At 41.7% G+C, this 22,280-nt stretch overlaps 6 protein-coding genes across 6 annotated transcripts; 4 read left to right on the top strand and 2 right to left on the bottom strand.

Moving 5' to 3' along the window:
- Positions 1–1,180: 1,180 nt before the first annotated feature.
- LOC108844124 (glycosylphosphatidylinositol anchor biosynthesis protein 11) lies at positions 1,181–3,307 on the bottom strand. Its single transcript, XM_056989353.1, has 9 exons — positions 3,155–3,307; positions 2,763–2,951; positions 2,621–2,686; positions 2,486–2,528; positions 2,176–2,230; positions 1,986–2,034; positions 1,779–1,846; positions 1,595–1,703; positions 1,181–1,482 (listed from the first exon to the last, which is right to left on the bottom strand). The coding sequence occupies exons 1-9, from the start codon at positions 3,305–3,307 to the stop codon at positions 1,369–1,371; spliced, it is 846 nt and encodes a 281-aa protein (XP_056845333.1). The 3' UTR covers positions 1,181–1,368.
- A 7,037-nt stretch (positions 3,308–10,344) lies between these two features.
- On the top strand, positions 10,345–12,733 carry LOC108857941 (heat shock 70 kDa protein 5). The gene is given in 3 exon segments (XM_018631973.2): positions 10,345–11,411; positions 11,413–12,133; positions 12,136–12,733. Coding segments are annotated over 3 exon segments (1,959 nt in total). The 5' UTR covers positions 10,345–10,580; the 3' UTR covers positions 12,543–12,733.
- A 139-nt stretch (positions 12,734–12,872) lies between these two features.
- Positions 12,873–13,576, top strand: LOC108858035 (uncharacterized). The gene is made up of 2 exons (XM_018632043.2): positions 12,873–13,158; positions 13,255–13,576. The coding sequence occupies exons 1-2, from the start codon at positions 13,044–13,046 to the stop codon at positions 13,491–13,493; spliced, it is 354 nt and encodes a 117-aa protein (XP_018487545.1). The 5' UTR covers positions 12,873–13,043; the 3' UTR covers positions 13,494–13,576.
- Positions 13,577–14,180: 604 nt separating this feature from the next.
- On the top strand, positions 14,181–16,571 carry LOC108814549 (magnesium transporter MRS2-1). Its single transcript, XM_018587149.2, has 6 exons — positions 14,181–14,394; positions 14,511–14,681; positions 14,787–15,414; positions 15,499–15,966; positions 16,065–16,112; positions 16,193–16,571. Exons 3-6 carry the CDS (start codon positions 14,803–14,805, stop codon positions 16,421–16,423), a joined length of 1,359 nt encoding a protein of 452 aa, XP_018442651.1. The 5' UTR covers positions 14,181–14,394; positions 14,511–14,681; positions 14,787–14,802; the 3' UTR covers positions 16,424–16,571.
- Positions 16,572–16,672: 101 nt separating this feature from the next.
- LOC108859364 (putative cyclic nucleotide-gated ion channel 7) lies at positions 16,673–19,974 on the top strand. The gene is made up of 7 exons (XM_018633295.2): positions 16,673–16,919; positions 17,017–17,124; positions 17,230–17,800; positions 17,875–18,087; positions 18,167–18,480; positions 18,704–19,052; positions 19,132–19,974. The coding sequence occupies exons 2-7, from the start codon at positions 17,078–17,080 to the stop codon at positions 19,870–19,872; spliced, it is 2,235 nt and encodes a 744-aa protein (XP_018488797.2). The 5' UTR covers positions 16,673–16,919; positions 17,017–17,077; the 3' UTR covers positions 19,873–19,974.
- Positions 19,858–21,892, bottom strand: LOC108859463 (photosynthetic NDH subunit of subcomplex B 1, chloroplastic). The gene is made up of 7 exons (XM_018633404.2): positions 21,427–21,892; positions 21,148–21,298; positions 20,874–21,064; positions 20,531–20,788; positions 20,364–20,469; positions 20,194–20,279; positions 19,858–20,108 (listed from the first exon to the last, which is right to left on the bottom strand). The coding sequence occupies exons 1-7, from the start codon at positions 21,849–21,851 to the stop codon at positions 19,940–19,942; spliced, it is 1,386 nt and encodes a 461-aa protein (XP_018488906.1). The 5' UTR covers positions 21,852–21,892; the 3' UTR covers positions 19,858–19,939.
- Between the last annotated feature and the right edge of the window lie 388 nt (positions 21,893–22,280).

Below are 22,280 nucleotides of genomic sequence, written 5' to 3'. Positions count from 1 at the left end.
TCTGGATTACACCATGCTAGTTTGTTTTTTACACCAAGCTAGTTAACTCATGAATACATGTTTAAAATAAGATAAATACTAGTCTCGTATCATAACTACGTTCAAATATAAAAAGTGAAACCTCCATATTACACTACTCAACATATTTAGATCGTGATCGTCCTAATCGTTACTAACATTATCATTTTACATTGAGCTGACAACGTATTCATTCAATGGACCCAAAACTTTTATATATATTTGCTGGTTTGGCTAAGAAAATATCATATGACGTAAGTTCTTTTATATCAGTCAATACAATGCTATCATTCAGCAGTCGACAGTTTACTGATGTGATATTTTTTGTCTACAAGCTTTCAAAGTTCAAACCAATCAAAATGTAACAGTCTTGTCTTGTCTATTAACAAGAAAGAGAGAAGGGTGAGAGCGAGATATAAATGAGAAATACAAGCAAATGGTCACCACACCACACTTTTCGGGTATGCCATCTTTTTACGGCGTTTTACCATATGTTTCAGACACGGAGCTCACGCACTTTGGCAGCATTGAACATATTCATGTGGGAGTGAGACCCAACTGAGATCTTTGCAGCCAGTAGCCGCTCGCCACGTCACCCGACAGAGTTTGTCCATGATCTCTGCAGCGTACAGTCAACACTGTGCGTTGGTATCAAGTACAATTCTTTATTTACTCTATAGCATATCTAGATAAGAAAATAACGGAATCTCTAGATTCTATGTACACCCATCGGCTCTGTGATTTTTTTTTTGTAATGACAGAGAACCGATCTATGTTTTGGATTACTGACTTCACTGAACGACAATTATTGTTGTTTGATTTGCATAAATGTTGTGATGTTTCTTTTCAAGAAATTATTATTTTATTAACTTATATCAGGGAAATTATAAAATTACAATTTTATAAATAATGTCCATTAACAGAAAATAAGGCAACATTTTTTGACAAAAAAGGCAACATTTTACTTCTCGTCGGTTTATAAGATAAAAAGACGACAAAGCATCTGGTACTGGTTGGTTTTGATTAATTACTGGCATCAACTAAATTGAGCCTAGCCAATATCCATAAGACTTTCAATGAACCTGCGCCCATAATCAGTAATTTGAATGGTTTTGGAGTAGATTGGTTTTGATGATCCTGACTTCCTTAAGAGTGTAAAGAGTTGCAAGAAAGCGAAGACGATGGATTTTATAATTTTGCAATTCTGAAACACTTGCTTGATTCTATGTGGAAGATAATATATAACCTATGCTCAAGCTAACAAAAACCTTGCTCTATTGTTGCATGTCAATCTAGGTATCAATCAAGTCAAAACAAAACGAAACTCATTCTGGACACCATCAATCCATTCTAGGCTACCTTCAAATTCTTGTCTTTCCCGAGAAGCAACATAAAACACAAGGAAACAATTTGTCCAACAATGTAGCCCCCTATAGCTCCATAACACACACATATTGGCCATTCCTGTTTTAGAATAATAAGTAACGTTAGATATACACAAACACACACTAAACCACCATGCCAAGAACAAGAGCTAATCGTTTGGATGTATGATTTTGGGATAGTGAAATAATACCTGCCATGGCCTTTCCCAGTCAAGCGGCATAGGCCAAGCTCCAAACCATCCTCCAATAACTGCTCCATATGCTGGAACAAGGATCATATACTCAATATTTTCATTTGGTCTACAAGAACCAAAAAAAAAAAGACATTAAATACAGAAAACTGTGTGACATATCCGGTAAAAATAAACAACTTACTTCATTGAAGCGAATACACGATGCCAATCTGTCAATGATGCACCCAAAACTGCAGTTGCTGGTACAAACTATGAAGTTCAAAAATTATTCGAGTCAAATCAAAGGGTTGTCCCAAACTGCATACAGCCATACACATTGCGCAGTAGTATATAAACATCATTACATACTTTTGAAGTCATATAAACTGAAGCAGGAGGCACAGCTTACCGTTAAAACAGACATTAGAAAAGACCAGTGAATTGTTTTTGGTAGATATCTACATGAGATAAAGAGGTAATGCTCATGTCAGTATTAGAAAATCATGCAATCTCCATGCAGAAGGGGGATCACATACAAAGGAGAGAAAAAAAGAACGAATCAGAAGAGTTAGGAGAAACAAGAACTTGGTGAAACATACTGCGCTCCAATAGGTGCACCCAAAGAAATTGCTCCCAAAGCATTCATAAAAGCCCCTATTAATCAAACAGGATAAGCTTTGACAATCAATGGATACTTAAAGTGAGCTTGCAGATTCGAGTCCTCCTGCCTAGTTGAGTTTGATTAACAGGATAATACTTTTAACAGAGTTGCTAACTCCAAGAGCTGGGGAGGTTACTCACACTCTAATCAACTTGAATTTGCAAGTGAAGCCATTGATTGTTCTTGTATTACAGTAAGTACCAATGATAATGACTTAATAAGTAGAAAAGCAACAAACACACACAAACCTGAAACAAGTCCTAAAATGCTTCGCCCAACAGCCTTAGAGCACTGGAAATCAATTAAGGAAAAAAAGAGAGTAAAGCACAACACTTTTTCAATCATAGAGGGCTCACGAGAAATCAGAAATGAACTACACTCACCGAACATCTCTCTGGGTCTTTCCGTAGGCAGCTGTAGATAATCACCACAACCGGAAACTCAATACTCTGAAAGTTAACAAACCACATTTATAATCAACACTTTGAGCAGTAGTAAAAGAAAAAAACAAGTGGATTTCATTACCCAGAGGAGAAACAGAGTCAGAGATGGATCCGATACGAGATCGGCTGAAAATTTGTACCGTGCCACCCAGACTCCGACGCCCAGAAACAACCCAGTGATCAAATAAACGAAAAGCGCACCCACAGCTGATATCGAACCGTTGCTAGATACACCAATGGATGTTTCTGACTTCTTCTTCTTAGCCTCCTTCTGTTGGATCAATTAAAAGGCCCAATGGCTTTTATTGAAAGGTGAAAAGAAATGTTATGGGCTCTATGATTATAACCCAATTGAAATGTCAAGTTGACATTTTATTTGTCCCACATCGGGTGTGACAAGAGGAAGAGAGCTGTTTATATATGATCCCATGACACCATGGGTTAACCAGCTTGAGAGAGGAGAAGGCTCCCCACGCGCGCGCCGCCGCCGCCGTCCGTCCGGCTCGGCGCGGGTCGCGGGTCTTGGTCTTGGTCTTGGTCTGTCTTGGGTCTTGGGTCTTGGTGGAGGGCCTCCGGCCCGATAAGAATATTCTTTTTGGACCAAGTTAAGCCCAACGTTTGACCCATTTAATTCTCAAAAAAACAACATGCATTTTATTTTGAAACGACATGTAGTTTGTCTACAAAATAAAAACGTCATGCAGTTTGTTTTGTCAGATATTTAAAAGAGATAAGAGAGAGAGTCTTGCGGAGGAAGTTCGTAACTCAACTTCCCTCGATCTCCGCGAGATTTCCGTCCACGTGCAGCTGCTGTTGCGGAAAGTGGCTCGTCTCCTTCTCTTTAAATATCGTCTCTCCTCTTCATTCATTGAGGGTACTTACTTTTCATCACAGCAAAAATCCCTTGGCGTAAGTGTTTAGTTTCGAGAGTGTTTCGTAGCTTTTATAGTTCGATAGGGCGTTCACGAGTGAAGCGTGAATCGTCGCCATGGTTTTATCCTGGGACTCTATATTCGTACAGTCCCGTCTCACTACGGAGCGAATATAAAGAGTTAAGGAAAGAGATATCATATCTCGACTCCATGAACGTTTTCTTATCGGGTTTCATTTCGTCTATTCAATCGTTTCTTTCCTTAACATCTCGCTTTTATTATATCGTTTATTTAATTCGGTTTTCCGGCTTCTACAGTCTTAACTCTTTATCGCTTTCTGTCTAAAGCTTTAATCGGATTGAAAAACGATTTATGAAACGGGTTTTAAGGTTTTGTAAACGGTTTCAAAAACGTGTTTGCGATCTGCTCTCTAGCACTTCCGCGAAGCGTTTAAGATACTTTGTTATTCAAAACGTTATGTATTCAAATCGTTTCCACGAACGCTTCATAAAGCGAGTTTGTGAAACGATCTAAAAGTCTACACAAACGGTTTCTGCGAACGCTTTAAGCGAGTTTGCAAAACGTTTTCTCAGACTTAAATCGATATGATTTGGTTCAAACACCAAAAGTGAAAATCGATTTAGATTATTATTTTTATTATTATATTAATAATAATTTGTTATTGTTGACTGGAGTACTAATCCGTTTTCATGTTTTCTCAACAGAAAAATGACGGATGCAAACGACACCCCCATTGACACTACCATCGTGCAAACTCCAATCAACGTTGCTGCAACTGATGTATCTGGTGTGACTACCGCTGGAAACATCCCTGCTTCCTCAACCGCTGCAGCAACAACAACCACTACCCTTCCTGCGGGAAACAGTGCTGATGAAACCACGCGCCGTAGCTTGTTCGGTGCTGGTCTTTATCAAACGAGTTCAGGTCTAGGAACCTCAAGTGGTCCGGTTGCAGTACCAACTCCTCCGTCTGTGCCCAGCCTGTTCACTCAAGGACTGATGCCAGACCAGTTTGATGGCAAAAACTTCAAAACGTGGCAGAAGAAGATGATGTTCTTCCTAACAACGATGAAGCTGGACAAGTTCATCCAGGAGGACAAGCCCCTTGTCCCTTACGGGATTGATGATGTGCACACTCTCGCAAGTGTTGACATTTGGGTGCATTCTGACTTCGTCTGCAAAGGCTACATTTTGGGTCGCCTCATTGACCCATTGTACCGTGTCTACTGTGACATTCCAACGGCGAAGGAGCTATGGAGATCACTTGACAAGAAGTACAGAGGTGAGGACGCTGGCTGCCAGAAGTATGTGGTTGCAAAATTTCATGACTTCAAAATGGTGGATTCAAAACCCATCATGGATCAGGTGGAAGCGTTCCAGCTCATTTGCCATGAAATCAAAGCTGAAGGGATGTCCATCTGCGAGACATTCACAACTCTCAGCTTCATTGAAAAGCTTCCTCCAAGCTATGCGGATTTCAAGAACTACCTGAAGCACAAGAAGAAGAAGATGGGCCTTGAGGAGCTTATCATGAGGCTTCAGATGGAATCCAGGAACCGAATTGCTGACAAGATCAATGCTAAGGAGCATAGTGTCAACATGGCTGAGCACAAAGGCAAAGGAAAGGCACACGCCCATTCTCCAGCAAAGCCTTCGAAAACTGCTGCAGCACTGAAGGCTACTGGAAAAAACTTCAAGAACAAAGGTATTGAAATCAATGCGAATGTGGAGAGATTCAAGGGGAAGTGTCACTACTGCAACAAAGTGGGACACAAGACTGCTGAGTGTCGCAAGAAGATCAAAGATGAGAAGGCTCAGGCAAATCTCACTGAGGAGGATCTTGTTGCTGTGGTGACTGAAGCCAACATGGTTGAAAGCAACAACCCCAGGGAATGGTGGTATGACACTGGTGCAACCACCCACATTTGCACTGATAGGGCGATGTTCAGCACCTATCAGAAAAGCAAGACTCAGGAGAAGCTCAGGATGGGAAACACTGCAGTCTCCAAGATTGAAGGACGCGGCAATGTGATTTTGAAGATGACATCTGGACGTGAGGTCACTCTGACAAATGTGAAGCATGTGCCTGACATGAGGAAAAACCTGGTCTCGGGAACCTTGCTCAGCAAGAATGGATTCGCCACAAGCTTTGAGGCGGATAAGCTCGTGATTAGGAAGAATGGGATGTATTTGGGAAAGGGGTATGTTAAGGATGGACTGGTCAAGTTGAATGTAATGACCGTCCCTCCGAAAGTTGTAGCTCCAAAAGTTTCAATGAATAAGAAAGAGCCAGTTGCTTATTTGGTTGAGTCTTTTAATATATGGCATGAAAGATTAGGCCATGTAAATAATAAATCTATACAAAGATTAATGAATTTAAATTTAATTCCCAAATTTAAAACAAGTAAACAAAAATGTGAAGTTTGCGTACAGGCTAAGCTCACAAAAACGCCCTCACCTCGTGTTGAAAGAACTAATAAACCTCTAGATTTAATTCACACTGATTTATGTGATTTAAAATACATGCCAACTAGAGGTGGGAAAAAGTACTTTGTGACCTTCATAGATGACTGCACAAAATATTGTTATGTTTATCTTTTACATAGCAAAGATGAAACCTTAGATAAATTCAAAGAATTTAAACTCGAGGTCGAAAATCAGCTTAAAACAACTATTAAGGTAGTTAGAAGCGACAGAGGAGGCGAGTATGATGGTCCATTCAATTCATTTTGTAAGGAACATGGAATAATACATCAAACTACAGCCCCTTATTCACCAGAATCTAATGGAGTTGCTGAACGAAAAAATCGAACTCTTAAAGAGATGATGAATGCAATGTTGCAGGAATCTGGGTCACCCCAGAACATGTGGGGGGAAGCGTTGCTTACCACTAATTATATCCTCAACAAGATTCCACACAAAATAACTGGCAAAACTCCATATGAACTATGGAAAGGTAATTTACCTTCGTATAAATACCTCAAAGTGTGGGGGTGCTTGGCAAAAGTTGCAGTACCGCCACCAAAGAAGGTCACTATTGGACCTAAAACAGTGGATTGCATTTTCATCGGATATGCACATAATAGTACTGCGTATCGGTTTCTGGTACATGAATCTGAAATATCAGACATCCATAAAAATTCAGTCATGGAGTCTAGAAATGCATCTTTCTTCGAAAATATTTTTCCATACAAGGAAAAACATGGTTCAAAACGAACTCGAGAAGAAAGAGACAACGACAAGGACTCAGAAATTGAGACAAACGTTGAAGTTTCTATAAATGATATCTCAGAAAATGAAGAAAAAGATGAACCTCGGAGAAGCAAAAGAGCTCGAAAGGAGAAATCTTTTGGTGATGATTTCCTAATGGCATTTCTAGTAGAAAATGTTCCAAAAACTTTGGCAGAAGCTATGGCTTCACCCGAAGCTCCGTTTTGGAATGAAGCTGTCAAAAGTGAATTCGATTCTATCATGCAAAATTACACATGGTACGTAACGGATTTACCACCTGGCTGCAAAGCATTAGGTAATAGATGGATAATGACACGAAAACCTGGTGGAAAATATAAAGCTAGGCTTGTAGTTCAAGGGTTCCGGCAAAGGGAAGGCTTTGACTATTTTGATACATATTCTCCAGTAACCAGAATAACATCTATAAGGTCGATGATAGCTATCGCAGCCTTAAGAGACTTAGAAATCCATCAAATGGATGTAAAAACAGCTTTTCTAAATGGTGATTTAGAAGAAGAAATTTACATGAAACAACCTGAGGGCCATGTCATTCCTGGACAGGAAGACAAAGTATGCCGACTTGTAAAGTCACTTTATGGGCTTAAACAAGCTCCTAAACAATGGCACGAAAAATTTGACAACACAATGATGTCAAATGGTTTCAAAATTAATGAATGTGATAAATGCATATACTACAAAATTACCAAAAATGCGTATGTTTTGTTATGTCTATATGTAGATGATATGCTCATTATTGGAAGCAATAAAGACATTATCAATCAAACAAAAAACATGCTCAAAGGAAAATTTGAGATGAAAGATTTGGGATTAGCAGATGTTATTCTCGGAGTTAAAATCATAAGAAATTCAAAAGGAATTACTTTAACTCAATCTCATTATGCTGAAACAATATTAGAGAGATTTAAAAACTACTCTAATAGTACTGCAAAAACTCCGTTAGATCCCCAAATGCACTTGACAAAGAATTCAGGTGAAGCGGTTTCACAAAACGAGTATGCACGTGTGATCGGAAGTCTCATGTACTTGACCAATTGTACAAGACCAGATCTAGCGCATGCAGTAAACGTACTTAGTCGATATACAAGTAATCCAGGCCATACACACTGGAAAGCTATAACGAGAGTACTCAATTACTTGCGCTACACCAAAGATTTTGGGCTTCACTATGGTAAAGAACCAGCAGTTTTAGAAGGATACAGTGACGCTAACTGGATATCAGATTCTAAAAACTCAAAATCCACAAGTGGATATGTTTTTACACTAGGAGGAGCGGCAATATCTTGGAAATCTACCAAACAAACAGTGCTAGCTAGGTCAACTATGGAATCTGAGTTCATAGCATTAGACAAAGCAGCAGAAGAAGCTGAATGGCTTAGAAATTTTTTGGAAGATGTTCCTATGTGGGAGAAACCTGTACCAGCTATAAGAATACATTGCGATAGTCAATCAGCTATAGCTCGGGCTCAGAATAATCTCTACAATGGTAAATCTCGTCACATTAGAAGACGACATAAAACCATTAGACAACTTATCTCAACTGGTGTAATCACAATAGACTACATCAAATCGGCTGACAACCTAGCGGATCCATTTACTAAAGGTTTGCCACGAGATGTTGTTGCTAAATCATCAAAAGGAATGGGTTTAAAGCCTATAACTAATGAGGATGCTTGACTGCAACCCTACCTATCATGACTGGAGATCCCAAGACGTAGGTTCAAAGGGAAAACAAAATCAAGCAGAATCTAACCAAAGCACTTTGAGACAAAGTAGTCTCATCCCAGCTCCTAAAGATGATAAGTGCTAACGAATGTGAGAAGGATAAGCATAGGCTTTTAATGATTCCATAGCTTCTAAAGCGAAGTATTACTCAATACTTTTCATGGTCAATCACCTAATGAGTGTGAAATGGGGCCGTTTCTAGGAGAATGAATGCTAGGCTATATTCTCTAAGTTCACTCATGAAAACCAGGAATAGTTCAGGGCCACAATGAACACAATAGAGAACTAAGTTCTACGAGAAAATGAAGCTGCGTTGTGCCTGTTGTCTCGGTCTACATAAAACACCGGTTGGTTCAAGACATCATGTTCACCTTCTGGTAAAGTAAACCCGACAGATATTAACTATGAGTGGTTCAAGGCTTAAAAATGCCACCTACTCAAACACAGTGAATTTTTCGCAAACACTCTCGATAAGTCAGTCTGTCTAGTCTTTAGTTTAAGTCTAGTCAGTAAAGTTTTAAGTTTTAAAGTCTATCGAGTCTGCATTTAGTCTGCATATGTTTAGAGTCATTTCTATTCATGTGGGGATTGTTGGATCAATTAAAAGGCCCAATGGCTTTTATTGAAAGGTGAAAAGAAATGTTATGGGCTCTATGATTATAACCCAATTGAAATGTCAAGTTGACATTTTATTTGTCCCACATCGGGTGTGACAAGAGGAAGAGAGCTGTTTATATATGATCCCATGACACCATGGGTTAACCAGCTTGAGAGAGGAGAAGGCTCCCCACGCGCGCGCCGCCGCCGCCGTCCGTCCGGCTCGCGCGCGGGCGCGGGCGCGGTCGCGGTCGTCGGCGTGGGTCGTGGGTCGTGGGTCTTGGGTCTTGGGTCTTGGGTCTTGGGTCTTGGGTCTTGGGTCTTGGTCTTGGGTCTTGGGTCTTGGGTCTTGGGTCTTGGGTCTTGGGTCTTGGGTCTTGGGTCTTGGGTCTTGGGTCTTGGTGGAGGGCCTCCGGCCCGATAAGAATATTCTTTTTGGACCAAGTTAAGCCCAACGTTTGACCCATTTAATTCTCAAAAACAACATGCATTTTATTTTGAAACGACATGTAGTTTGTCTAGAAAATAAAAACGTCATGCAGTTTGTTTTGTCAGATATTTAAAAGAGATAAGAGAGAGAGTCTTGCGGAGGAAGTTCGTAACTCAACTTCCCTCGATCTCCGCGAGATTTCCGTCCACGTGCAGCTGCTGTTGCGGAAAGTGGCTCGTCTCCTTCTCTTTAATATCGTCTCTCCTCTTCATTCATTGAGGGTACTTACTTTTCATCACAGCAAAAAATCCCTTGGCGTAAGTGTTTAGTTTCGAGAGTGTTTCGTAGCTTTTATAGTTCGATAGGGCGTTCACGAGTGAAGCGTGAATCGTCGCCATGGTTTTATCCTGGGACTCTATATTCGTACAGTCCCGTCTCACTACGGAGCGAATATAAAGAGTTAAGGAAAGAGATATCATATCTCGACTCCATGAACGTTTTCTTATCGGGTTTCATTTCGTCTATTCAATCGTTTCTTTCCTTAACATCTCGCTTTTATTATATCGTTTATTTAATTCGTTTTCCGGCTTCTACACCTTCATGGCTTTCCCTTCTCACTCCTCTTCGGGCATCCGAAAAGGAGCGAAGAAGACTGAGAAAAGTTATTGAAATTTCTCATATTGGGCCTTTGGGCTTAAACGTTAAAATCATAATGGGCCCATTTGGCCCATACAGTTGTTTTAAGAGTGTCGGAAATAAATATCTGAAACATTATTACTTCCGGCGAATCCAGAACTCTCTGGTTCTTGTCTGAGACTTCTCCATCTTTCTACAATTCTACATCATCTCCGTGAGTTCTCTCTCGAAATGTCGTCTTTAACCCCTCCGATGCGTATATATATCTGCCACCATCGATTCGGATTGCTCATCAAGCAGACAAGCAAACAACAATCCAAAGAAATCGAAAAAAACCTAACCTTCGCAATCATCAGCAAAACCTACAACAATGGCGACGAAATCAGACAAGGCTATCGGCATCGATCTCGGCACCACATACAGCTGCGTCGGAGTGTGGATGAACGACCGCGTCGAGATCATCCCCAACGACCAAGGAAACCGAACCACACCTTCCTACGTCGCGTTCACCGATACAGAGCGTTTGATCGGCGACGCGGCCAAGAACCAGGTGGCGTTGAACCCTCACAACACCGTCTTCGACGCGAAGCGTCTCATCGGTCGTAGATTCACCGACCCTTCCGTTCAGAGCGACATGAAACACTGGCCCTTCAAAGTCGTCTCGGGTCCCGGAGACAAACCGATGATCGTCGTCTCGTACAAGAACGAGGAGAAGCAGTTCTCTCCGGAGGAGATATCCTCCATGGTGCTGGTTAAAATGAAGGAAGTGGCCGAGTCTTTCCTGGGCCAGGATGTTAAAAACGCCGTCGTTACGGTCCCTGCGTACTTCAACGACTCTCAGAGACAGGCCACGAAGGACGCCGGGTCTATCTCCGGGCTCAACGTTCTGCGGATCATCAACGAGCCGACTGCTGCTGCCATCGCCTATGGGTTAGACAAGAAAGGGACCAAGACAGGTGAGAGGAACGTGTTGATATTCGATCTCGGCGGCGGGACGTTTGATGTTTCGTTGCTGACGATCGAGGAAGGCGTCTTCGAGGTGAAAGCCACGGCTGGAGATACTCACCTCGGAGGGGAAGACTTTGACAACAGGCTCGTCAACCATTTCGTTGCGGAGTTCAAGAGGAAGCACAAGAAGGATGTCAGCGGGAACGCGAGGGCGTTGAGGAGGCTGAGAACGGCCTGCGAGAGAGCGAAGAGGACGAGCGAAGAGGACGCTTTCCTCCACGGCTCAGACGACTATAGAGATCGATTCTTTGCACGAGGGTGTTGACTTCTACGCGACGATATCGCGTGCGAGGTTCGAGGAGATGAATATGGATCTGTTCAGGAAGTGTATGGATCCTGTGGAGAAAGTTTTGAGAGATGCTAAGCTTGACAAGAGCCGTGTCCATGAGGTGGTTCTCGTCGGAGGATCCACGAGGATACCTAAGATTCAGCAGCTTTTGCAAGACTTTTTCAACGGGAAGGAGCTCTGCAAAAGCATTAACCCGGACGAAGCTGTCGCCTACGGAGCTGCGGTTCAGGCGGCGATTCTGACCGGTGAAGGGAGCGACAAGGTGCAAGATATTCTGCTTCTCGACGTGGCGCCGCTGAGCCTTGGAATCGAGACGGCTGGTGGAGTGATGTCTGTGTTGATCCCGAGGAACACGACGGTTCCTTGTAAGAAGGAGCAGGTGTTCTCCACCTATGCGGACAACCAGCCGGGGGTTCTGATCCAAGTCTACGAAGGAGAGCGCGCGAGGACGAAAGACAACAACCTTCTCGGGACCTTTGAGCTTAAAGGCATCCCTCCTGCTCCGCGTGGAGTCCCTCAGATCAATGTTTGCTTCGACATGGACGCCAATGGGATCTTGAACGTGTCGGCGGAGGATAAAACCGCGGGTGTGAGGAACCAGATCACGATCACGAACGACAAAGGGAGGTGAGCAAAGAGGAGATTGAGAAGATGGTGCAAGATGCTGAGAGGTACAAGGCCGAGGATGAGCAGGTGAAGAAGAGAGTGGAGGCCAAGAACGCGCTGGAGAACTATGCTTACAATATGAGGAACACTGTCAAGGATGAGAAACTGGCGCAGAAGCTGGATCAAGGGGATAAGCAGAAGATCGAGAAGGCGATTGATGAGACGATAGAGTGGATTGAAGGAAACCAGCTGGCGGAAGTTGATGAGTTTGAGTATAAGTTGAAAGAGCTGGAGGGTATTTGCAACCCAATCATCTCCAAGATGTATCAGGCTGGTGCCGGTGCCGGTGCTGGATATCCCGATGGTGGTGTGCCTGCAAACGGTGGCTCAGGTGCTGCTGGAGGTCCAAAGATAGAAGAGGTTGATTAGAGCGGTGATAAATGCGGAAACAGAGTGGTTATGGACCGGTGGAAAGTCTTTCTTTGTATTATGCATGTCTTAAGTATCTAAGAGTGTCTTTTGTTTTGCTAATGAAACCAATGAGAACTAGCTATATGCTTTACTCAATTGTTTTTGTTTTTGTTTCATGTAGTAAATTAAGTAATTTCTTCCTCTAATAATCTGAGTTGCAGTGAAAGACCTCCATGAAGTTTGTCTCGAATCTCCCTTGCAACACAACTCTTTAAGACATGATCACCAAGTTACAAACACTTAAAAAATATATGTTATCTATGAATCGTCTTTGCGTGCTGTTACTGTTTTGTCCTGTTAAAGCACTCTGATCTTTGAGGTGTCATAAAGAAACGTATCTTAAATCGTTAATAGTCATATTAAAAAAACATGTTCCGTCTTGGACCCACCTAGGATGCATATATACACACTTTTAGCTTCAGAACAGTCACTTCAAATCCACCAAATCTCAAATAGCAAATGGAGAGAAAATCTCTTGCTTTGTTCATCCTCCTTTTCCTATGCTTCTCCGGCTCGTCAGAGTCCATGATGCTCAGACCATCAGCAAGCTTACTCGACCAAAAACAAGTCCATGGTGCTCTGTTTTAAGAATCTGTTGTATCTCTTATGTTTATGGCCAAAATGTTAAAGAGTATCATTCGTCCTATATGTTGATTTCTTCCTATGGCAGGGGTTACAGTTAAAGACATAAAAGGAGAAGAAAAAGAAGATAAGAGCGTATACATCTTCCGGGCAGGGAAAGGAGCCCATGGTCATGGGTTTAGAGGTGGAAGAGGTGGAGGCCGGCGGAAAGCATCTCCCAAACGTAACGCTGCCATGGACCACCGGCCACCGTTGTTCTTCTCAACCGTTTCCGTTTTCTTTACTGGCTTTATATTGCTTTCATTAACTTCATTTAACATGTGTTGATAAGATGCCTACGGTTCGCCTAAATGTCTTAACATGAGCGTTAACATTTGTTACTGGGAATTGTAAAACTTTGGATTCTGTTATATACCTTTATATGGAGCGCGATATACCACTACAGAACTTTTTTTCTTTTGCTAAAAGTAACACTACAGAACTAGAACATGTATTGTGAAGATTGGGCCTTGCATAATCTTTCTCGAGCTAGCTTTTAACCGACAGCCACGATGACTGGTGGAGATAGTCGGGTCGGGTTATCAAAGAATCGGGTCGCCGAATATTTGTTTAGATTCTCTACTGCTTACGTCATATCTGCCTCTTCTGGTCTATTTCAGACGGCACGTTGTGTGAATCTCAAATAATTTTGTATCATGCCTCTTTGTCTTTTTCAGATGGCACGTTGTGTGAAATCTCAAATAATTTTGAGATCATTAGTTTGGTGGCTCTCTCTCTCTCGTACTTTTAATAATTGAACCTTATTAATGAAAAACATTAACAGCATATTCATTAACTACAGTGGATAATCTAAGTGGAAGATAGAGATAACCGGTTAAGTAGAGTCTAGATAACCGGTTAATTAGAGTCTAAACCAAAGTAAATTAGCTAAAGTCGGTCGGTTAGGAAACCGGTTAAGCACATGAGGTCACTCCTTGGCGACTATAGAAAAAGCTATTTGCGTGTTACTCGTTTCCATCGCTCGTTGTGTTTTTCTTCTTTCTTCTTCCTCTTCTTCCAGCCATAATAATTTCTATAGCAAAACAATATCCATTCCGTGTTTCCCTTAGGAACTCCCGAGAAGCCTCCACCTGAGATCTGTTCGGGTTTCTAGTTTTAGGGTTTTCCCTTCGATGAGTCTCTCTATTAAGTTTAGCTCCGAGTGATGAAACCAATCTCCGTAGCAGAGGTAATTAATTATCTTTTGATCTGTCTGGGTGCGGTTCCCTATGTTATCCTCGCTTAGCACGCTTCGACATGATTTCTAGGATTTGATTGTTTTTTTGTTTTACAAAATCTCTGCAGCTGTTCGATCCTGTGGCTGGTGTTTTGTCTCCCTGAGACACGGCGAGTTCCCAAGTTTCCATCTTTTCTTGTCTGAATGAATCTCAGATTAGTTCATCACTTGTTTGCTAACAACTGGCTTGGATAGAGTTAACAACGACGAGATCAACTTTTTTTTTTTTTTGTAAACTGGTAATTTTTTTTTGAGTTATCGAGTAAATTTTTATTCTTTTGATGCTTGCACTAGAGAATAGTTCATCACTTGATCTGTGTCAATATTTTTTTTTGCATTTCCAGTGTCTGATTCTCTGCAATGTCTGAACTAAAAGAGCGCCTACTTCCTCCGAGACCTGCTTCAGCTTTGAACCTCAGAGATGCTGCTGCTGCTGCTGCGTCTCGCTCTTCCGCTTCCGGAAGGACTTCCCTTCTCGGAGTCGACGTCTTGGGTCTCAAGAAGCGTGGTCAAGGCCTGCGTTCTTGGATCCGCGTCGATACTTCTGGCAACACACAGGTCATGGAGGTCGACAAGTTCACTATGATGCGTAGATGCGACTTGCCCGCTCGCGATCTACGCCTCCTCGATCCTTTGTTCGTATATCCCTCGACGATCCTCGGCCGAGAGAAGGCCATCGTCGTGAACTTGGAGCAGATCCGTTGTATCATCACTGCTGATGAGGTTCTGCTCCTCAACTCTCTCGACAACTACGTCCTGAGGTATGTTGTTGAGTTGCAGCAGAGGCTGAAGACTAGTGGTGTAGGTGAGATTTGGCAGCAGGATAATAATAATAATGGCGGTGGCCAGTTGAGTAGGAGGAGGAGGAGTTTTGATAATAGCTTTGAGAACTCATCTCCTGATTATTTGCCTTTTGAGTTTAGAGCTCTCGAGATCGCCCTCGAAGCTGCTTGTACCTTTCTAGATTCCCAGGTTAGTAGTTTCAATGCCTGGCTGAGTGAGCTTTTAGATTTAACTTGTAAGTTGATTGAACTTTGGTGCATTCTTTCTCTATAGGCTTCAGAGTTGGAGATTGAGGCATACCCTTTACTAGACGAGCTTACATCAAAGATCAGTACACTAAACCTGGAACGTGTGCGTAGGCTAAAGAGCAGACTTGTAGCACTCACGAGGAGAGTCCAGAAGGTTAGGGATGAGATAGAGCAGCTGATGGATGATGATGGAGATATGGCGGAAATGTATCTCACGGAGAAGAAGAAGAGGATGGAAGGATCTTTGTACGGTGACCACCAATCCTTACTGGGATACAGATCGAACGACGGTCTATCTGTTTCTGCGCCGGTCTCTCCTGTGTCTTCTCCACCTGATTCACGTGGTAGACTCGATAGAAGCGTGAGTATTGCTAGGAGCAGACATGACAGTGCGAGGAGTTCAGAAGGCGTGACAGAGAATATAGAAGAGCTGGAGATGTTGCTGGAAGCTTACTTTGTCGTCATTGATAGTACTCTTAACAAACTGACATCCGTAATTTGCTGCCCTCTCTCTCATTATTACCCTTTTAAGAAATCTTTCTATCGCTTGGAAGCTTAATCGTCTGATTCCTGTCTCTGTACTCTTAACAGTTAAAGGAGTACATTGATGATACTGAAGATTTCATTAACATACAACTGGTAAACACTTCAAAACTCACCGTCTTTATACCTCAAAGAGTCTGCTGAAAAAGGTCTTGTGATCTTTTTTTTTTTTGCAGGATAACGTGAGGAATCAGCTGATCCAGTTCGAGTTGCTTCTGACGACAGCAACATTTGTGGTAGCCATATTTGGGGTGGTGGCAGGGATATTTGGAATGAACTTTGAGATAGACTTTTTCACTCAGCCAGGTGCATTCAGATGGGTACTTATCATTACTGGAATCTGCGGCTTTGTCATATTTTCCGCGTTTGTCTGGTTCTTCAAGTATAGAAGACTCATGCCACTATGAGATAGAGGACATGATGAATGTAGACAGACCACCAGCTCTTTTCATTATTATTACAGTATGTTGCTTTACATGATAGACTAATGATTTGTTTCCTTTGCACACACAATTAAACATTACCAAATGCAAATGTGATAAAATCTTTTTGTCATTTTATTAGAAACGGTTAACCAAAAACATCATAGTCAAACTATATAAACTTTCTTGATTTATTTACCCAACCAAAAAGACGCGGTAAATGCGCTATAAACTCTTCGTAGTCCCCACATTCCAGGAAATGGAGTTTCGTAGGGGCTAAAACAGAACCAAACACCACATCCCTTCCCAACAATAAAGTAGGGAGGAACACGTGTTTTCAAGGCTAATTGTTGGTCATTAGCCATACACGATGATACATGGTGCCAAGTAGGAGCCCTCGATTTCTTCTTTCTCAAGTTTCATTTTAGCCCTAGCTAGATTATGCAAAATCATTCCCTTTTCAACGTTATCGAATATCACTGTAAGTTTCAGATCTTTTAATGCTCTCGTTTATTGCATGTTGTATCTTTTTCTCTTTTTTTTTATATATAATCGAGAGATCTGGGGTGATATATTAGGTTAGGTTTTGCGTACACGCATGAAACGTTCACAGCACACATGTGATTGTTTCTCAAGAACATGTATAAATCCCAATACATAAGCGGCCAGCGCGAAAAATTTGTTAGGTAACCAAAAGAAACGCAATATTATTTATTATTTTTGTTTCCTAATTATAACAGTTTCTTCAGATCTTTTTTTCAAGCTGAGAAATGAGCGTTTTCTTAAAACAGGTTAGATGATCTAGATTCAAGTGCTTCTCATGTTACTGGAATGATGACGAAGAGAAACTGTTTCGGATTCCCCGTCAAGAACCGAGGTGGCGACAAGAAAAAAGCCTCCAAATCCTTCAGGGAAGGTGTCAAATTCGGATCAGAAGGTCTATTAACCATCGGCAAATCCGTAACCAGAGCTGTTTTCCCCGAAGATCTAAGAATATCAGAGAAGAAAATCTTCGATCCTCAAGACAAGACGCTTCTCATATGGAACAGAATGTTGGTCATTTCTTGTATCTTAGCTGTCTCCGTTGATCCGCTCTTCTTCTACCTCCCCATCGTGGACAACTCGGGGAGCAGCTGTATAGGGATCGACACGAAGCTAGCCGTTACGACGACCACTCTTAGAACCATCCTCGACGTTTTTTACCTAACCAGAATGGCTCTTCAGTTTCGTACAGCTTACATTGCTCCTTCTTCTCGTGTGTTTGGTCGTGGTGAGCTTGTGATTGATCCTCCTAAGATCGCTCAACGGTATTTAACACGTTATTTCATTGTCGATTTCCTCGCCGTGCTCCCCTTACCGCAGGTAAAAAATAAATAGAACATTGATCAATAATACTCTTGGTTTCATCTAGAGGGACTTAAATTAGGGTTTTGTAGATTGCTGTATGGAAGTTTCTTCACGGTTCTAAAGGAATGGATGTGTTACCTACGAAAACGGCTCTGTTGAACATTGTAATCACGCAGTACATTCCGAGATTCGTTAGGTTTATACCGTTAACATCAGAACTAAAGAAGACTGCAGGAGCTTTTGCTGAAGGAGCTTGGGCTGGTGCTGCTTATTATCTCCTCTGGTATATGCTTGCAAGCCACGTAAGTGTCTCTATATATACATGACTCTTGTTGATTAGGTGATGTTATGATGATTGTGTCACTTACGGTTTTTTGGCAGATAACTGGAGCTTTCTGGTACATGTTGTCAGTGGAACGTAACGATACTTGTTGGAGATTTGCGTGTAAAGTCCAACCAGATCCGAAACTATGTGTTCAGATTCTGTATTGTGGTACCAAGTTTGTGAGCAGCCGTGAAACGGAATGGATCAAGACAGTCCCTGAGCTTCTCAAGAGCAACTGTTCTGCTAAAGCAGATGATTCAAAGTTCAACTATGGGATCTATGGCCAGGCTATATCTTCGGGCATTGTATCATCAACAACGTTTTTCTCTAAGTTCTGTTATTGTCTTTGGTGGGGTCTTCAAAACCTCAGGTAAACTGTTTCAAAATACCAGTAGCCTTTGCGGTGTTTTGGACAGTGTTCTAAAAATCGGTTTAGGCATCATGTAAACGGCAAAATCGAGTCGAAACTTCACCCAAAATATGGATTCAGTTACCCGCCTAAACAATAATCTTCTATAAAGCATTTAATAACTGCCTAGCAATTTCTTGAACATTGGTTTTAGATATATATATATATGGTGTTTCTTTTACAGCACGTTAGGTCAAGGGCTGCAAACAAGTACATTTCCAGGAGAGGTTCTGTTCTCTATTGCCATTGCTATAGCTGGGCTTCTTCTTTTCGCGCTTCTTATCGGGAACATGCAGACTTATCTTCAGTCACTTACGGTCCGTCTTGAGGAGATGAGGATCAAAAGACGTGACTCGGAACAGTGGATGCACCACAGGTCACTTCCACAGAACCTTAGAGAAAGAGTCAGACGCTACGATCAATACAAATGGTTAGAAACGAGAGGTGTGGATGAAGAGAACATAGTCCAGAGTTTACCTAAGGATCTAAGGAGAGACATCAAACGCCACCTCTGTCTTAATTTAGTTAGAAGGGTAATAAAGTCTTCAGAATCAGAATTGCTAAAACTTGTTTGAGATTTTCTAAACTAAGAATGTGTTCTGTTTCTTGAAGGTTCCTCTGTTTGCTAATATGGATGAAAGGTTACTTGACGCGATCTGCGAGAGGTTAAAACCGAGTCTTTACACGGAGAGTACTTACATTGTGCGTGAAGGAGACCCGGTTAACGAAATGCTGTTCATAATCCGAGGCCGGTTAGAGAGTGTGACCACAGATGGAGGAAGAAGCGGTTTCTTCAACAGGGGGTTATTAAAAGAAGGAGACTTTTGTGGTGAAGAGCTTCTGACTTGGGCACTTGACCCTAAAGCAGGCTCGAACTTACCTTCCTCCACAAGAACAGTGAAGGCTCTGACCGAAGTAGAGGCTTTCGCCCTCGAAGCTGAAGAGCTCAAGTTTGTAGCGAGTCAGTTTAGGAGACTTCATAGCCGACAGGTTCAACAGACTTTTAGGTTTTACTCTCAGCAATGGAGAACTTGGGCTTCTTCCTTCATCCAAGCTGCTTGGCGTCGTCATTCGAGAAGGAAAAACGCTGAGCTGAGACGGATTGAAGAAGAGGAAGACGAGATGGGTTATGAAGATGAGTATGATGATGATGATGATGATGATGCTGAGGAGGAAGACGAGAGGACTCCAGTGTTCACAAGAACCGAGTCTTCTTCTAGACTACGTTCGACTATATTTGCATCAAGATTTGCTGCTAATGCATTGAAAGGTCACAGACTAAGGAGCACAGAGAGTTCAAAGAGGTTGTTGAATCTGCAAAAGCCTCCTGAACCTGACTTTGATGCTGAATAAATGATTTATACACATAAATGCTATATATATATATATGTAACTTGTTTCACAAACTTTTTAAGATTATTTACACGAGAGCCAATGATCCCTCAAAGACCTGCATTGCATTTTTAACAGCTCCTACGTCGATATCTGCTAGACTTCCAGTCTTTGAAGCAACAATGACACAGTTACTCCTCTCTTCTGCGTCTGGTACAAATAGCTTCGCTTTCTCTTCTGAAGAGAACAACCCAATACTAGACAAAAGAAAACAGACACAGACATAATGTCAGTTCTTGAAAAGTAACTGATCACTGTCTATCCTAATCAGATTATTTTCACCTGGGTTTGTCTCGAGCATTAGCTAGTTGAATAGCAGCTGTGTTTGTAGCGATAACTCCAGCAGAATCGTTTATCAGAGCAGCCAACTAAGTAAAGCTCAAGTAAGATTAAAAGTTTCTCAACCTTTTTCAGTTTAACATATACACAGATGCTTAAAGGTTTAGACATACCTGTCCTGGTGTTGTGATGAACACTATAGATGTATCATCACCCACAAATTCTTCGACGTTTTCTCTCTCTTTCTCATGTGGAATCACATAGACCGGCTTGAATCCCCTGTAAGTTATGTCAGAGAAAAGAAACCAAAAAAATCAACAATTCTCTGAGGTTGTTGTACCTTATACCCCTTGATATCTGACCCCATTTTGTAAGTGGAAGCAAACTATCACTATCTCCTTTTGATTGCATTGATGCCTTTGAATCTGATTCGATCCCATGGATCACTATAAACTTCCCTGTCTCCACTCCAGCTTTCCTATACTTGTCAGCCACAACCTCTTTCAATCTCCGTGAAACAGACACCCTAAGTGGCAGCACTGGAGTCCTTGGAACACTCCTAAACGGCCTTCCTAACCAATCCTCCATCTGGTCATACCTGAAACCATAATATATATATATATATAAAAAAACAGTCAAGAAAAGTTTTTCATTCTGTTGGCTTGTGAAAGAAGCTAACTCACATTTTGTAACCTAATTCCGAAAGGTTGGTGTTCTCTGCTGTAAAGGTTTCGGATAGCATCAGACCAGCTCCAGCAGAGTTAACATTCGGGTAAATGTAACTAACTCTGTCTCTAGCCGTTGTCATGAACAAGAACGCTGCGTGGCCTAGCCCTGCGAGCTTCGTTGACAGAATCATGTCATAGTACCTTCCCTGTAACACAAGGAAGGTTAATTTTAAACATTTCTGATAAAATAACAGAACTCATAATATTAAAGATTTAAAAAAGTACAAACTTTGAGAAGTCCGATCATGTCTGTATATTCAGCTGGCTCGGGCCAATGATCGTCTGGATCATACACATTTGCCCATCTCACGTTTTTGTTTAACTCGTACGTTTGTTTTCCTCTATCTGTCGTTAAGACATCTACCTGAACACCAGGATACCTTGCAAACAAAAAACAAGAAGACGTTCAGACAATTAGTTGTTCTGCTTTTCAATATATCAATTTAACATTTTACCAAATATATATATATATATATAAAGACTCCTTTTGTACTTTTTTTTTGTTTACCTATCTTTAAGTAGCTGAATAGTCGGGAAAAAGAGTAGATTCTCGTACACTCCACCGGAGACGACGCAGCAGCACCGTCGAACATCTCCTCTGATTTTCAGCGGCAGAGAAGCGAGCTCGACGGTGTAACCCATTGGGAACTTCAAGAACCCGTAAGGGTTGTCAGGATTATCCGGTGGTCTCGGATCCTCTTCTTGCTTTCCGTCGGCGAACAGTGACCCGTATTCGTTGTTGAGGTCTTCGCCGTCGTCAAAGGGGTCGAGCCACACGCTCTTCTTCTTCTTGAGATTGACTGATACATCCAAGGGTTTCGAGGCTAGCCGGGTTTGGAAGTTGAGGAAGACGAGCGGTTTGGTGGTTGGAAACGGCGGCGTTTTGAAGAAGGGAGAGATGGGTTTGGGTGATTGAGGAAGTGAAGAAGCCATTGGAGTGGTGAAGGTGTTTTTGAGCCAAAGAATGAGAAAAAGTTTTGAATGTTTTAAGGAATGAGAAGAGATCACGTTACGAAACTAGGATAAGTGGGTCCCTTTTGTCGTTACTTTTCCACCTTATAATAAATTATTCATGTAAAAATAAATTATTCATTTAAAATTTCTCAAATGAAAAGCATATAATAAAATTTTGAGATTACACGAGCAAACATTCTCTTAATCTGAAGCATTATTACGCTACTACAGTAATCAAAACCCATCTTATTGTCTGTGTTTCATTGTCGGGTCGAGTAAAAAAAAGATCAGACAGAAAGAAGATGGGCTTATTTGCCAAAAAATAAACAATAAGAAGATTTAAAATGATGACGTTTCAAGAGCTGACTCGTGAACGACCTTGGCTTCTCTCTCTATCGTCACCCTTCC

The sequence above is a fragment of the Raphanus sativus genome, chromosome 1, assembly GCF_000801105.2.
Source record: "Raphanus sativus cultivar WK10039 chromosome 1, ASM80110v3, whole genome shotgun sequence".
Lineage (NCBI taxonomy): Eukaryota > Viridiplantae > Streptophyta > Magnoliopsida > Brassicales > Brassicaceae > Raphanus > Raphanus sativus.
This window is presented reverse-complemented; position numbering and strand designations above follow the sequence as displayed.

Excerpts from the sequence above, each read along its gene's own strand:
- LOC108844124 (XM_056989353.1), bottom strand. The coding sequence starts at position 3,307 with ATGGGTCAAACGTTGGGCTTAACTTGGTCCAAAAAGAATATTCTTATC. Across the intron at positions 2,035-2,175 it reads GGTGCACCTATTGGAGCGCA|ATATCTACCAAAAACAATTC; the intron begins GTATGTTTCACC and ends TATCTCATGTAG. Across the intron at positions 1,704-1,778 it reads CGTGTATTCGCTTCAATGAA|ACCAAATGAAAATATTGAGT; the intron begins GTAAGTTGTTTA and ends TGGTTCTTGTAG.
- LOC108859463 (XM_018633404.2), bottom strand. The coding sequence starts at position 21,851 with ATGGCTTCTTCACTTCCTCAATCACCCAAACCCATCTCTCCCTTCTTC. Across the intron at positions 21,065-21,147 it reads ACATGATCGGACTTCTCAAA|GGAAGGTACTATGACATGAT; the intron begins GTTTGTACTTTT and ends CTTGTGTTACAG. Across the intron at positions 20,470-20,530 it reads CAGATATCAAGGGGTATAAG|GGGATTCAAGCCGGTCTATG; the intron begins GTACAACAACCT and ends CATAACTTACAG.
- LOC108859364 (XM_018633295.2), top strand. The coding sequence starts at position 17,078 with ATGTATAAATCCCAATACATAAGCGGCCAGCGCGAAAAATTTGTTAG. Across the intron at positions 17,125-17,229 it reads CAGCGCGAAAAATTTGTTAG|GTTAGATGATCTAGATTCAA; the intron begins GTAACCAAAAGA and ends TTCTTAAAACAG. Across the intron at positions 18,088-18,166 it reads GGTATATGCTTGCAAGCCAC|ATAACTGGAGCTTTCTGGTA; the intron begins GTAAGTGTCTCT and ends GTTTTTTGGCAG.
- LOC108858035 (XM_018632043.2), top strand. The coding sequence starts at position 13,044 with ATGGAGAGAAAATCTCTTGCTTTGTTCATCCTCCTTTTCCTATGCTTC. Across the intron at positions 13,159-13,254 it reads CGACCAAAAACAAGTCCATG|GGGTTACAGTTAAAGACATA; the intron begins GTGCTCTGTTTT and ends TTCCTATGGCAG.
- LOC108814549 (XM_018587149.2), top strand. The coding sequence starts at position 14,803 with ATGTCTGAACTAAAAGAGCGCCTACTTCCTCCGAGACCTGCTTCAGCT. Across the intron at positions 15,415-15,498 it reads GTACCTTTCTAGATTCCCAG|GCTTCAGAGTTGGAGATTGA; the intron begins GTTAGTAGTTTC and ends CTTTCTCTATAG. Across the intron at positions 15,967-16,064 it reads CTCTTAACAAACTGACATCC|TTAAAGGAGTACATTGATGA; the intron begins GTAATTTGCTGC and ends TACTCTTAACAG.